The 16,703-nt window shown below is 37.3% G+C and overlaps 1 protein-coding gene across 1 annotated transcript in view; it reads right to left on the reverse strand.

Annotated features, from left to right (window-relative positions):
• Nucleotides 1–14,301: 14,301 nt before the first annotated feature.
• LOC149547825 (uncharacterized) overlaps nucleotides 14,302–16,703 on the reverse strand; it is a 30,257-nt gene continuing 27,855 nt past the window's right edge. The window contains exon 4 of the mRNA XM_089791861.1: nucleotides 14,302–16,635. Coding sequence (XP_089647987.1) covers nucleotides 14,743–16,635 — 1,893 coding nt within the window. The 3' untranslated portion in view covers nucleotides 14,302–14,742. The remainder of the gene's footprint in view (nucleotides 16,636–16,703) is intronic.

Consider the following 16,703-nt stretch of genomic DNA (forward strand, 5'->3'; position numbering starts at 1 on the left):
TCAATCAACGAACTCCAAAAAAATTTCGTGGGGTCCAGACACAGAGGTAGCCCCAAATAAAAGCTGGGAAGAGAACTGATTTCATAGCCAATAATCTTTTTGATTTTATTTTTCCTTACCTCATTGACATTAATGAAATAAATCACACTTTTGTTCCAGTTAATAACTTGTCCTGAGGCTCGCCCATAATCCTCCAAGGCAATTTTAATATTCCTTGCATTTCTAACTGAGGCCTCTCCCATCACAATAGAGTCATCAACAAATTGTTGATGAGAGAAAATCATAGTAGTAGAGGATGGATTTAGGCCCACAAAGTCCCCCAAAATCACCATTTTTTCCACAAATCTCCCCAAGCATTCAGCCAAAAGTATAAAAAGAATAGGAGAGATCAGGTCTCCCTGTCTAAGACCTCTAGAAGCCTTGAAGAAAGGGGTAGGAGATCCATTAGCAAGTACTGAAAAAGAAGCATAAGAAACCAATATATAGATCAAATTCCTTAATCTTTTATTAAACCCAAACGCTTCAAGACCTTGAAGAAGGAAAGTCCAATCCACTCTATCATATGCTTTGGAAAGGTTCAGCTTAAGAAGAAACCCTTCTTTCTTAGACACTAAAAGAGAGTGAATATTTTCATGAACTATAATGATTGAGTCCAAAATTTGTCAACCAGGAACAAACCCATTTTGTTGTCTAGAAATAATATAAGGAAGAAGAGGTAGAATTCTAGGGGTCAGCACTTTAGAAATAACCTTATAAAAGGAATTACAAAGGCTAATAGGCCGGAGCTAATTCAAACTATATACTCCTAGCTTCTTCAGAATAAGAGCAATGAAGGTACCATTCACTTCTTTGAGAATATTCCTAGATCCAAAGAACTCCTTAACCCCATTACAAACATCAAAACCAATGATATTCCAATACTTGTGGAAAAATAAGAAAGGGAACCCATCAGGCCCTAGGGTTTTATCTCCATCAAAAGAAAAAATAGCCTTAGAAATCTTGTCATAAGAAGGGATGGAGGTAAGAGATTTATTCAGATCTTCAGAGATGCAATTAGGAATACAATCAAGAAACAAATTATACTTAGCCACATCCAAATTGGGGTCACCTTGAAGTAAGTTACTAAAAAACTCCATTGACTCCCTTTAAATAGTCTCCTCATTCTCAGGGAGTCCCTCTTCCATGTTGAGTCTAGAAATTATGTTAACCATCCTATGCTTCAAAATAGTCAAATGAAAAAACTTAGTATTCTTATCTCTTTTCTTCAAAAAAAAAATTCTAGATCGCTGCCTCCAATACATCTCCTCCTTGGTAATGATGTCATGAATCTCCACCAGTTTAACGCTTTCCTCCTCCCTAGAGACAACCTCATATCCATCAATCTAAATTTCATCTTGTATTTCTTTCAGTTCCTCCATAATCTTCCTTTTATTTTCAAAAATGTTGCCAAAGGTTTCTTTATTCCATTTTTTTTATGTTTTTCTTGACATTTTTCAATTTAGCTACAACTTTAAACATAGTTGTACCTTCCACAGTTATATCCCACCACTCCTTTATGAGATTCTCCAAGTTCGGGTGAAGAGTCCATATTTTTTCAAACTTGAAGGGGAGATTTCTCATATGGTTAAGCATATTGGCCACTAGGAAAATGGGATAATGATCCGATCCCAATCGGATTTGAGCACTGAGAGAACATTTGTATTTTAGGAGCCAGTCACTGCTAATAAGTGCTCAGTCCAACCTGACCTAAATGAGATCCTTTTCAATTCTTTTGTTAGTCTAGGTGTACTCGGTCTTCTCCATGTTTGTATGGATATGTTTTTAGAGATTATTCCAAGTTGAAACCCTTGTGTTAAAAATTTACCATTCTTAAAGACATTGTGAAAGAATTAAAGTTTAGAAACCCTTGTTTGGTAAATTTGGAGATTTGTAATTGGATTAATTAAATTCGGGATGAGGGTTTGGAAAAGAAAATCATGATTTTATTTAACGAATTCGATCGATCGTAATTATTCACCCTATCAGATCTAAATTAGAAATGTTTATTAAAAAAATATAATATTAATTACCACAATAATAAATTATTACTGTGGTAATAATATTAAATAAATTTGGGATTCTTAGTTGTTTAAAAAATGAAATCTATTATATAAAAAAATTAATATAAAAAATGGGGAAGTGTGCCATTACCCCCACCCACCCATGCACCTTTCTTCTAACGTCGTCAAGAAGAGAGGCTACCAAACAGTGTGCACCTGTTGTAAGCAGACTGCAACTACTAAGCAGCCTGCAACTGCATACAAACAGTGCACGGCTGCTTGAGCCGTGACCGCATGAGCCCAAGGGGTTATGGTCATGGGTCCCAAAAACCAAAAAGAATAATGTTTATAATTATTATTATAGTTAAAAAATTTATAATGTTATTTATAGTACATTGAATATTATCTATTAATATTTATTAAATGGTTATTAATAATTATTTTATATATTAGTTAAATTTAAAAAATTGTATTATAGTTAAGGTTAATATGATAAAATATTAAAATGTGTTTTTAATTTAATTTAATTTAATGGAGTTTTGATTGCTAATTAATAATATTAAATTATGTTTCCTTTATTTAGGTTCAAATTTAATAATTATTAATAGTAATCATTAAAAGATTTTTTTTATAAAACATAGATTTTGTTTAAATGGGATAATTTATATGAAAATGGGTTTTATACTAAGGAATTTAATTACTTTTGTAAATTTGAAAACCTTAGTAATTATGACACTTTGAAAATGAAAACTGAAACTCTGTTTGTATATTGAACCTTCGTGATTTGAAAACCAAATGAACTATGAAAACATGTGTTAAATTTCTTGATGAGATATAAGTTGTATTTCATGTTGGGGTTCGGGTTTAACTTAGTACATTGACCATTCAAGATGTTTACCAGAGGCTTGGGGATTTTTGTTCTACAATGATGTTATGTATATTTTTTGTCATGATCTTTCATACCAACCATTGTGATGTAGTCACATATTTCTATTATGAGTTTTGATCAGATGTTGTTAGTGCTTTCCAGTTGCTTGTATAGAACTGAGGTGAATGGTGTGATTTTCCTAGTGTATCCTTTGAGTTTTGATCAATTACCTTTTGATACTTTCTAGTTGCTTGTATAGAACAAACATGATTATTGTGACTTTCTTGTTGTAACCTTTGAGTTTCAACGGTTATCTTTTGGTGCTTTCCAATTGCTTGTATAGGACTGAGATGAATATTGCAATTTATTTTTAGGTGTTTTCCAATTGCTTATAAAGGACTTAGGTGGAAATTGTGATCTTACGAGTTGCACTTTTCATGAGCTTAGGGTAGGTAATCTAAGGGAATGTTGGGAAGTGACTTACAATGGATGTCGGAGCCCTAAAGACGTTGCCTAGGTAACCCATTGTAAGTTGTTTTAATAAATGATAACATTCAATTAAATGAGTTTAAAATGAATTAATAAGAGTCATTGTATTTTCTCACCCATGCCTTGAGTGTTAATACAGGCTAGAATGGGAGTAGAGAGGATGCTTGATTACGATCTTACTTCATTAGTATGCATTGTCTGTACAAAAGGATACTAATGCCGCATAGAGACACTAAGAGGCCAGAGTCAAGAGAGGCTGCCAGAGTAAGCTTAGAGTTGGCTCATATGATGACACTTGCCCACTTATATAGTAGATTTCCTACGTGTCTTTGTTGCCTTTGGATTTAGATGTCATTTGTGTCTTGGTACCTTTGAGATAGTTTACTATCAGGCTTTCCTTGACCTAGATGTTGGTTATGACTTTTGGGATTGATATACTTATGGGACTTGATATTATCATTTCAACATAGTGGGAGTGGGCCATTTAGGATCCACGAGGTCGGATGGTAATGTTTCTTTGATGGGGACACAACCCAAGAACAGAATGGACACAATAGAAAAAGGGGAAATTATATTAACTGAAAAAATAAGCTAGTACATTCAGTACAGAGAAAATAAACTTCAAAATATGCCCTAAGGGCTTACAATAGCATAAATGTGGAGATAATTTCTCCTTTCAGTACCTCCTCTCAAACTCCACTCCGAACTGTCTTTTACAATGCCAGAAATCTCCTCAAATAGACCCCGAAGGGTTAAGGACTAGGAGTACATTCTAGAAAGTGTTAGTAGGCATCCACCGGCCAAATAGAAGGTTCCAGAAGCTGCGTTAGAAGTCGACGCAAATCTAGAAGAATCCAGAAACGGTAACCGAACTTCTGGGAGGCATAACTTTTGAACCGTAGCTCCGATTGACGAACCGTTTACATTTTTGAAAAGCTCTCAAAGCGCTCTATAGCCCTATGGACCAGCTACACTCGTCCCCCATTTTTTGGCCCTTTTTGAGGTCATTTAATGCCCCTAACCTGACTTTGAAGCATTCTTAGGAGGTCTCCACAACTCGAAAAACTATAATAACTTTCAAACCGTGGGGCCTTTTGACCTGATTCTTTTTCTAGAATGCTCTAAATTAGAATTACATCCATCTAGCCAATTTACACCTCCTAGTTCACCAAAATAATGGCTCAATTACATACTCCTATTTTTTCAAGATTTACACGAACACTGATAGTGGAACTGTGAGAGTTGGAACCTTTATTTGACACAAATGGGTATCCAAAAATGAAAACACATGAAATAGAAACTAAGTCTAAGTATATTTTTTTGGGTGACACAGGATTGCCCTTATACCTCTGGATGCTCCTGCATCAGACACCCAGGGTAGATTGAAAAGTGACCCTGTCACTTTATGAATGGTAGAGGAAATCCCAAATGGGAAACCTCAGCTGCCGAAATCCAAGTTGAGTCCTCAATCGGTCGTCCTTTCCATTTGATCAAATACTCTTCATACTGCCTGTTTCTGGTACTCCTACCCACATGATGATCTAGAATGTCTTCTATCTCCTCCTTCTTAGAAGCAGGAATCGGACATGGCTCTAACACCGGCTCCTCATCTGCACCATCATCATGATACTCTGTTAAATCTGCAATGTTGAAAATGGGAGAAATGTGAATACCATCTGGAAGCTCCACCTCATATGCATTTCCTGAGTCATGTTTCTTCAAAATTTTGCAAGGGCCAAATTTCTTCATTTTCAGCTTGTTGTAAGTACCGGCTGGAAATATTTCTTTTCGTAAGTGCACCATGACTAGATCCCCTACTTGGAATTCCTTATGTCTTCTCCTTTGATCAGCCCTAGCTTTATACTCTTGATTCATCTTGGTAATGTGTGCTTGAACCTCCTCATGTAAATGTTTGATATGTTCAACAAATTCCTCAACTTCAACACTTGAACTCTCCCCTTGTTCTATCTTCCTCAATTCTGGTGCAGTCCTTGGGCTACTCCCATATACAATTTGGAATGGTGATTTTCTAGTACTCCTATTTACAGAGTTATTATAAGAAAACTCTGCTTGTGATAGAATCAAATCCCATCCCTTGGGCTTATCCCAACTAAACATCTCAGCAAATTGCCCAGACTTCTATTTACCACTTATGTTTGGCCGTTAGTCTGCGGGTGATGCGTGGAACTGAATTTTAGGTCTATTCTCAACTTCTTCCACAATATCCTCCAGAAATACCTCACAAATTTAGTATCCCTGTCAGAAACTATACTCCTTGGGAGACCATGTAGTCTCACCACCTCTCTAAAGAACAAGTCTGCAATATGGACAGCATCATGAGTTTTGTGGCATGGAATGAAATGTGCCATTTTGGAGAACCTATCAACCACCACAAATACTGAGTCATTACCCCTTTGTGTCCTTGGCAATCCAAGAACAAAATCCATACTTATGTCCTCCCATGGCTTTGATGGAACAGGCAATGGCTGATATAGGCCAGTATTGTGACTAAACCCCTTGGCAACTTGACAAACCTGGCAACTCTGTACAAACTTCTTCACATCCTCTGAAATTTGAAGCCAAAAATAATGTTCTCTAAGAATGGCAATGGTCTTATCTCGACCAAAATGTCCTGCCATCCCTCCACTGTGTTTCTCCTTAATCAGATTTTCCCTCATGGAACTCCTTGGAATGCACAATTGACTCCCCTTTCACAACATGCCATCCTGAATCAAATAGTTTAACCACTTGGTTCTATCTATAGCAACAGGTCCTTTACAAGCTTTCCATGCTTCAGCAAAATCAGGATCCTCGAGGTACAATTTCTTGAGTTTATCAAACCCAACTATTTCAACCTGCATTATTGTAAGCAACAATTGTCTCCTACTTAGTGCATCTGCAACCCTGTTAGATTTTCCACTTCTATGCTTCAACATAAATGTATAGCTCTGCAAGAACTCTACCCACTTCATATGCCTCTGATTCAATTTACCTTGGCTATTTAGGTACTGTAATGCCTGATGATCAGTATACAAAACGAATTCCTTTGGCAATAAATAATGCCTCCATTTCTTTAAGACTTGAACTATTGCATAGAACTCTTGATCATAAACAGAATACTTCTTCTTTGCATCATTCAATTTTTCACTAAAATATGCAATAGGCTTACCTTCTTGGCTTAATACAGCCCCAATAGTGCTGCCACTAGCATCACAATCCACTTGGAACACTTTTCTAAAATATGGAAGTGCCAACATAGGTTGTTATGTCACCTTCTTCTTCAGCAATTCAAAACTTCTCGCAACTACTGCAAACCATTTGAACTCTTTTCTATCCCCTCTTATTGTATCAGTTAGGGGTGCACATATGCCACTGAAATTCTTAATAAACTTCCTGTAAAAACTAACCAGACCATGAAATGATCTTACCTCAGTAGCAGACCTTGGAGTAGGCCATTCCAAGATGGATTTTACCTTCTCTGGATCCATTTTGAGACCTTCGGGTGATATAACAAACCCCAAATAGACTAACTCCCTTTTTGCAAAGATACACTTCTTTAGATTAATTAACAGTTTCTCTTCCCTTAGCCTTTCAAGGACACTACGAATATGCAATAAATGTTCTTTCAAAGTCTTGCTGAAAATTAAAATATCATCCAAATGAACAATAACAAATTTTCCCAAGAACTTCTTAAGTACCTCATTCATGAGCCGCATTAAGGTGCTTGGAGTGTTCGTCAATCCAAAGGGCATGACTAACCACTCATAAAGACCCTCCTTGGTCTTGAAGGCTATTTTCCACTCATCTCCTTCTCGAATCTATATTTGGTGATAACCACTCTTCAGATCTATCTTTGTGAAGTACTGAGCTCCACTCAAGCAGTCCATACGATCATCCATCATTGGCAAAGGAAACCGATACTTGATGGTTATCCTATTTATAGCTCGAGAATCTATACACATCCTCCACTCTCCATCCTTCTTTGGTGTGAGTACTGCAAGTACTGCACATGGACTCAGGCTCTCTCGAATCAAGCCCTTCCTCAACAGCTCCTGAACCTGTCTATTTAGCTCTTCTGTTTCAGTAGGAGTCATCTTGTGAGTAGCCTTGTTACGCAAACTAGTTCCTGGAATCAGATCTATCTGATGACTGATTTGCCTTACTGGTGGCAATCCATCTGGAACATTATCAAAGATAATATCTCTAAACTCCCCTAGTAAATCCGAAACTTCAAGTGGTATTTCACTACTACCTTCTTTATCTTTCCTAGGAATCAAAGCATAGCACATATGTTGATGTTTCATGCCATCTAAAAACATCCTTCTATCAACAAGACAAATCCTAGCATTGCTACATACCTTTTCACCTTCCTTTTTCATGGGCTTCAATTTGTGGCGAACTCCATCCTTTGTCAGAGAGTATGTGTTTGCATGCCCATCATGTACTGCATGTCTATCAAACTGCCATGGTCTACCCAACAATAGATGGCAAACATCCATCGGAACAACATCACAAAGAACTTCATCATGGTAACTCCCAATTTTGAATTTCACTAAACATTGTTCACTTACCAGGACCTTATGATCATCTTTTACCCAAGCAATCTGATAGGGCTGGGGATGTTTCTCCCTCTTGAGCTTCAGCTTAGAGACCATCTCTTCTGATACCAAGTTATCAGTGCTACCACCATCAATGATCACGTCACAATATTTATCCTCACACTTGCATCTGGTACGGAACAAACTCCTCCGTTGTCCTAATTCAATCTCACCACTTAGTAGGTCTCTTTCATTTACCAAGGTCTCTCCTCTTTCTACATCCTATGAATGTGATGATTGTGCATCCTCATCCACATGACCAACCCTAGCTTGGCCCTCAGCTCTCCTATCTGTCCTTCCTTGTCGTTGGGGGCATTCAAAGGCACGATGACCTTCTTCATTGCAAGGGAAACAGGTACCACGAAAGCCTCCTCTTCCTTGTCCACGTCCTCTACCTCTTCCTCTCTGATTTCCAAAGTCTTGGTCACGGGAGCGGTTGAAACCCTCATTCCTTCGGTTCCTGCTAGTACCCTCATCTTCATTTTTCTTTTGGGTTTCATTGCGGCCTCCGGATGACCTACCGCTTCCCCTTCCTCCTTGACCGCACCCTCTTTGTCTTCCTTCAAACCTTTTATTCAACTTCTCTTCAACTCGTAGGGCAAACTGGTATGCATCTTCAATGCTAGTCATTCTTACCAGACTTAATTCCTCCTGAATGCTAGGTCGCAACCCATTGATATAACGAGCAACCTTCTCCTTATTTGCTTCTGCATGCCTTGCTCTAATCAAGAGTCGGTAAAACTCCTCTGTATATTCTTGGACTGATCTTCCTGCTTACTTTAACCCATGCATCTTCTTAAACAAATCAAGCTCATAGTCCATAGGAATGAACTGCTTCTTCAATTTGTCCACCATGCGATCCCACCTTGTGATCTTCTCCTTTCCTCTTCTGTTTCTTTCCAATTGGACCTCTTGCCACCAGATTTTGGCATGGCCTTTCAGTTTGGCCTTTGCAAACTTAACCCTATCTGGGTCCCTAATTGTTGGAAATATTCAAGATATGATAAGTTACTGAGAGGGGAGGGGTGAATCAGTAACTTCTAAAATTTTAAACAATAAAACTGTATGCTGATATATTCACCATTCATCCAAGTATCCTACTGTAAGCATGAAACAAAAATCATTTGCAACACTTGAACACACAGACTTGGTGACCCAGAAACCTTTCAAATAGAAAGTAAAACTAGGGTGGGGATGAAACCCACAAGCTTCGTTACTGCAGTATGAAGTTGGCCGGTTAAGGCTTACAATGACCACTTCTGGTGATCTGCCCTGTCAGGAGCACAAAGGATTGCTAGATCCACCTTGTTAGAGGATTTTCAAACATACAATAAAGTATGCACTCTGTTAGGAGATTTACAAAAGACTATTAAGTCTACCTTGTTAAAGGATTTACAAAAACTGATTCACCTGTTAGAATGAAACAGTGGATCTGATTACAACTGATTGCTGATAAGATCCGCTATGCTCTGATTCACCTTGATGTGATAGATAAAACTTTTCTGCTCCAAAATTCGACCTTGCTGAATATCTTCACAATTCAGCCCACATACTTTCGCACGCATGTATTTCTTTCACACTTTCGCAGTTTCATTAATCACAATTTCTATTGCCATTGCAATTTCTTTTCATCTCATTTCTTACTTCCTTACATCTGAATGATACAATACATTACATATATATACCATCCAAATAAACAATGCATGCAAGGTCGGCCAAAACAACAAGTGCAAATCTCTATACAAAGTCGGCCCAAGGTAAAAACTCGGGTTCACTGAACTGACTCGGTGTCCTTCTAATACTCGGCGTCCACTGCGTTACTCGGCATCATCATGCACTCGGTAGAAGTGAAGGCATGGTCCATGCTAAACACTTCGAGTAGTTCTGAACTCGGTAACCACTGGAGACTCGGTAGAAGAGATGTCACTCGGTGATAGTTAGTTTCCTTGATATCCGTCTGAGCTCGGTAAAAATTAATTTCCTTGATAACCTCAGGAGCTCGGTTATCACGAAGTTCTCGTTCAATACTAAGTACATCTTCACTCGGTAAACACTGGCTACTTTGTTCACCTTGATCACTCGGTAAACACTGACTTCTTTGTTTACCTTGATTACTCGGTAAACACTGGCTTCTTTGTTTACCTTGATTACTCGGTAAACACTGACTTCTTTGTTTACCTTGGTTACTCGGTAAACACTGGCTTCTTTGTTTACCTTGATTACTCGGTAAACACTGGCTTCCGATGAGAGCTCGGTAAGCATTCAGAATCCAATAAGTGTTGTAACTAATGACAAAAATGTATCATAATGCCAACACCTAATATCCTCATACTCAAAGTATTCTTCCAGTTTATTGATCCAATCGATCAACTCATCTGGTTTCATATTTCCTGAAAATACACCCACTTCAATTGTAGGTCTTTTCCCAAACTTAATAATGGCCCTAAAAAGCCTTTCCTTTGCATGATTTAGAACTTCCCCGTCAAATTCCCCTTCTGGTCCAATTTCGTCTTCTTCGTTGTCATCTTCACTTTCATCACCTGTGGCCACAATTGTTCCTCTACAGAGCTCCTCCTGCAATGCTTGTACCTGCCTTTGGAGGGCTCTAACCTCCTCAGGATTAATAGCTCTGGCCCTTCCGCCACGCTCTCTTCGTGGAGGCATCTTCTTAACTCAAACCCACAACCACACAGTCCTGATGCAAACTGCCTCACAGTCGGCGCTCTGTCTACACACTCAGGAAAACCAGCTCTGATACCACTTGATGGGGACACAACCCAAGAACAGAATGGACACAACAAAAAAAGGGGAAATTGTATTAACAGAAAAAATAAGCTAGTACATTCAGTACATAGAAAATAAACTTCAAAACATGCCCTAAGGGCTTACAATAGCATAAATGTGGAGATAATTTCTCCTTTCAGTACCTCCTCTCAAACTCCACTCCGAACTACCTTTTACAATGTCAGAAATCTCCTTAAATAGACCCCGGAGGGTTAAGGACTAGGAGTACATTCTAGAAAGTGCTAGTAGGCATCCACCGACCAAATAGAAGGTTCCAGAAGCTGCGTTAGAAGTCGACGCAAATCTAGAAGAATCCAAAAATGGTAACCGAACTTCTAGGAGGCATAACTTTTGAACCGTAGCTCCGATTGACAAATCGTTTACATTTTCGAAAAGCTTTTGAAGCGCTCTATAGCCCTATGGACCAGCTACGCTCGTCCCCCATTTTTCGGCCCTTTTCGAGGTCATTTAATGCCCCTAACCTGACTTTGAAGCATTCTTAGGAGGTCTCCACAACCCGAAAAACTGCAATAACTTTCAAACCGTGGGGCCTTTTGACCTGATTCTTTTTCTGGAAAGCTCTAAATTACAATTACGTCCATCTAGCCAATTTACACCTCCTAGTTCACCAAAATGATGGCTCAATTACATACTCCTATTTTTTTCAGGATTTACACGAACACTGATAGTGGAACTATGAGAGTTGGAACCTTTATTTGACCCAAATGGGTATCCAAAAATGAAAACACATGAAACAAAAACTAAGTCTAAGTATATTTTTTTGGGTGACACAGGATTGCCCTTATACCTCTGGATGCTCCTGCATCATTCTTATACCATTGAGATCCAACAACTAGATGTCGTTGCTGGATGTACTTGTGTAGTTGTTTCTTTCATTATGATCTTGTGTTTCTGTTGGATGGTTATATTCAGTAGTATTGTACTTGATTATGATTATCAGAGATCTTTTGAGATTATGTATATATTCATGATGTATATTCTTTGATCTTTTTATACCCTATGACTTGTACATCACATGATTATGCATTCTGGTTGTGCCAAATGGCATCTTATGTAATTGTATATTATTTAATTAAATTCATACTTGTGATTATTCTATGATGTGGATTTTGTTATGTATCAAATTTAGTATTAATAGAACTTATGCATGTGATTCAATGTCATAGAACCCTAAGAGATATAATTTGTTTATGGATTGTTTGTATGTATGTGAGTTATTGCTTCCGCTATGTTGTCTTTTGTTGTTTTAATCTTTCAACAACAACAAAATGTTTCGCAAACTTAGTAAAACTTTAGGTTAATTTTTTTTGGGTTCCCAGGCAGGGTGTTACAATGGAAACTAAAGGATCAATGGAGATCTTTAAATACAAAGACAAAAGAAAAAAGAAAGAGGGGCTGAATTTCACAATCTCCCTTGTGAATAAAGGAAATAGGCTAGATTTTATAGTTTCCCTTGTCCTTTAAGGCAAACGTGTGAAGCAATAAGAAGAAAGCACATACATTGTTTGATAAAGGAGATATTCAAAGGTTTATTGTGGGGTATACTTTGTTGTATGAGACAGGGCGATCTTTGTACTTCTTGATTTTATTGGGGGAAAAAAGGAGGGATTTATGAATATTTGTGTTTGTTTTAAAATATTTTTGTTTGTTTGCATTCTCTTTAGATTATTGTCCTCCTTTGTGTTTTGCATTCATTCCTTGATTTTTGTCACTTTCTACATCAAACCATGAATACATTCATTATGTGATCTTTAATCGTACAAAGGGAGTTATTGTTTATCTCCAAATCATTCTTTGTGAACACCAAGAAGATGACCTTTGATTTGTGCACCATCATTCATTTCAAAATCAAATCTCTACATATTAATATTCCCTTCCTATTTTTTGGGTTAAAAGACACTCCTGAAATCACAAATCAAAAGAAGCTATGTCTCTCAAGTTTAGAAGAAAACTACTAGTTTAAAAAACAATTTCTCTTACTCTTTATTAACACTCTGCCTTCTTATTAGGATGAAGTTTTCTTTGTTTGCTATTTTCTAAAAGACAAATATGTTGACCAACAAAAATTATATATATAAAAACTTTCACATTGTATATACACTGAAGGTGAAACTGCAAATGTATGTGTTCATTGTATATATTTAAAAAACAAAAGTTTTAAACCCTACTAGGATATCATGATAGACCCAATCAAGTATATATATCAAATAGAAACATATTATGTAAAAGAAAAGAGAACAATATAATGAGATGTCCAAATAACGAAGAAGATAAGCTTCATAATATAGCATAGAATTGCAACGAACTTGGCGAAATGGTGAGAGGGATCAAGGATAAGCATCAAAATATAGCATAGAATTGCAACGAACTTGGTGAAATGGTGAGAGGGATCAAGGATTTCCATATTATACATAAACGTATCTGTATGTTACTACAATAACGATAAATAAAACTAATATAGTATTATATACAGGACAAATGTATACCACTGACACAAATACGCACAAAAAGATTTATTTAATTAAAAGATGTACCCATAAGGATATGTTTGTTAGAGGGACTTAATAAAGGACATGACTATCCTCCCACAAAAATGTACAGTTACCAATTTTCAAAAGATTGAAAATATCATGGATTTTTTTTAAAATTTCAGGTGATCTTCATGATCTGTATAGTTTGTAGTCGAAAAACAACAAAAATTTTACAATGTTTTCGTGAATCTGGTATATTTTTAAAAATAAAATAATTTTTTTTTTAAAAAAAAAGAGACTTTGTTTTGTCATTAGTACTTTCTTTTAATATTGGTCTATCCCCTTCATCATAAAATAATAAAATGGTATAAGAGAATTGAGCTGCCCACCTCACGTGCTCAAATTTAAATAATTTGCCAATAGAGATTATAATACCACTTCCATATTAAACATACACATGCATAAGGTTCTATTTTAAAATAGAGATAACGACGCACCATTTGGATGGAGTTGACTATAATGGTATACAAAATGAGAAAAAAAGATTTATAAGCAAGTTGCATGGGATAAAATTGACCGTAAATGAAACAGATCACCCGTTCAGTTCCTAGCGCTTGTGAACTGAAATTTATGAAATTAATGTGAACTTGGGTAAAGACATAACCTTCACAAAACATATACATGATTGAAAACACTAACGTCTGAACATCTTCACCTGAACGAAGAGGTTGACCAATTGTTAAGGGACCCAGAGAGGTTGTACCGTAATCAATGGCAGTATAAAATTTCTTTGCCACTGAAACAGATATACAATTGAACAATAAGTAAGATAAATGCAGAACTCCCTTATTCCTACAAAATGATTTCATAACCTGAAGTGGCTGCAATATATGTACATGTATGAATATATTCGCTTCTAAAAATTATTTCAAGATGTTTGAAATGTAAGTTACCTAAAGATTATTTGTAAAGGGAAAAACGCTACACTAGTTTTTGATGCATGTATGACGGGGTATTTTTCTGACAGAATCTGGAAAGAGCAACAGCATAAAATACAGAACTCCTTATTGGTGAGTATGATTTAAACATAGCAAGGGTCCTCAAAGGAGACCGACCTTACACATTGGGTGGCACATGATCCTTGAGTTATGTCTGATTAACTAAACTGCATATGAACATTAAGAACTACATTTTAGCTTCGCTTGAGTAGTCGGAAGGAATTAGCTTACGGTAGGATAAAATGTGTGTATTGATTGATTAGTCTTGATTCCTAGCTAGTGGATGTGTGTTTGTCTTCACTGTGAGGATTAGCTCATGCGTGGACAAAACACCCACTAGGCTATAGTGATAGTGAACACAGGTGTCCACCCACTAGGCTATATTGATAGTGAACACAGGCTTCTTGGCCGTAGGGCCTCAGAGTTTTGAGCAGGCAGCCCCACCCTAAGGTATCACCTCAGCCTACATCTTGTCTAGTTGAGGGTAGGAGGGCGCATGCAGGCACAACATGATGGTTTCTTGAGAGGACGTTCCTTCTTGCTGCTTCCAACAAGGAAGGTTCGTAATGGGACTTTGATCTTGGGTCCTTCATCCAATACTACTTGTTGGAACCTCACGAGGGTAAGACGTATTCTTTGAACCTCCGATTCCAAAACCCGGGCCTTCTCTGAACCACTTTCTAATCTTTCTGATATTCTGGCATTTTGGTGGCAGCTGATTAAAGTCTCTTCATCCGATTTATGTTCTCTTCCACTTTTATCCTCCTGTATTCTGCTAATACAAGCAAATACATATTTGACATCCTTTCTCAATCTATTGTTGTGTTCTACCAACTGCTTGAGCTGTCCTTGGTGCTCTTTTAACTGTTTTTCAAGAGACTTATAATCCAATCCCTTGTACCATCTGTCATCCTTCAGTTTTTTGTTCTTCTGCTTGACACTCTTTAGCCTTTGTTGCAACTCCTGAATAGCATTTTGAAGGCTTTGAACTTTTTTATTGACAAAATCAAGCTGGGTCCAATATTTTCTGTTTTCCTCTTGCAAGATATCTAGTTCTCCTATATCATTGGTCTCTACCGAGATTTTCAATTCATCAACCACCACCTCTTTCTCCTGTTGCAATTCCAATGGTTCCACATCAAACAACTCTGCCTCCCTACTATGGGAAAGCTCTTGAAAATCCACTTTTCTGCTATTAATAGTCTCACCTTGAAGTTGACTATTCTCCTGCTGTAGGTTTTTTACTTGAGCCTGCAATCCTTTTATCTTGTATTTCAGTTTCTCTATGTCTACTATTGAGGGTTGCATCTCTACTGACTTTATTGCCAGGTCGTGTGCTGCTGTAGACTTGACATCAATAACTGTGCCTTTTTCACTCAGTTCCTTAACTCGATTCTCTAGCCTGGCATGATTCTCTTGGAAAAGCTCAAAATCTTCCAAAACGGTCTTATTTTTGCCAGTCGTGGAATCCACGTCAAGAACACTCTCATGCATTGGGAGCAATCCCTTATCCCTGCACATATAAGAATCTGCAACCTTTATGTCACATTTTTCATGAAACATTTTCTCTTTCTCGAAGGACACTTCATTTTGACATTCAATTTTACATCCTTTCTCTAATGTCAGAAACTTATCTCCCTCTCTATTTAGCTCCCAATCAGTTGCACCATTAGGTGTACAGCTCCTGTCTTCAATATGCTTGGTCTTATGGTTCAATTTTCTTCTATGACTGTGTGATTGTGAGGAGCCATCATTGATCCTTTTTTTGTACTTCAAACCTAAAGCGGCCTCAAAGTTGTCAATCTCACATGACATGTGCTGGGTATAATCTTTAAGCTTCTCATTTTCATGTTTCAAGAAAAGCATTTCTTGGAAGATTTCCTTAAGCTTATCTTCTGCAAATTGGCAGTTTTCCACATCTAAAGATACTCCACCTGGCTTTGGACCAATGAACAACTCAAGCAGCTTTAGAGCTTGCATTTGATGCTTTTTTGTTTTGTCAAGCTCAGCCTTTAAACTTTCCACCTCTTTCAATTGTAGGTGTTGTCCATCCTGAATAATCATCATCTTCTGTAGTTGACCAGGATTTTCTGCATGTTCATGTAGTTCCATTTTGTGTGAACTGTTTCCTGATTCTAATAGCATTTCCCCATTTAATGGATCATCTAACCTGACATTGAAATCAGAATTTTCTGCAACAGCTCCATGTGACTCATCTTTTGAAGCCTGATTTTTCTCTTCATACTCTCTGCCACTATGTCGAATCTGTGCATGCAGTTTCTGCAACTCATAAACTTGACTTTTCTTTTCCATGTTTGTTTCTTGCAAGTTTCTTCTAGCATCTTGAAGCAACTCCAGCAGATCATCCTGAAGAGAAGTTCCAAAATCTAGTAAGTTTTTCTTCAGAAGTGCATCCTTTCCATGTTTCAGTTGCA

The sequence above is a fragment of the Cupressus sempervirens genome, chromosome 7, assembly GCF_028749045.1.
Source record: "Cupressus sempervirens isolate cs-2001-9-10 chromosome 7, ASM2874904v1, whole genome shotgun sequence".
Taxonomy (NCBI): Eukaryota; Viridiplantae; Streptophyta; class Pinopsida; order Cupressales; family Cupressaceae; genus Cupressus; species Cupressus sempervirens.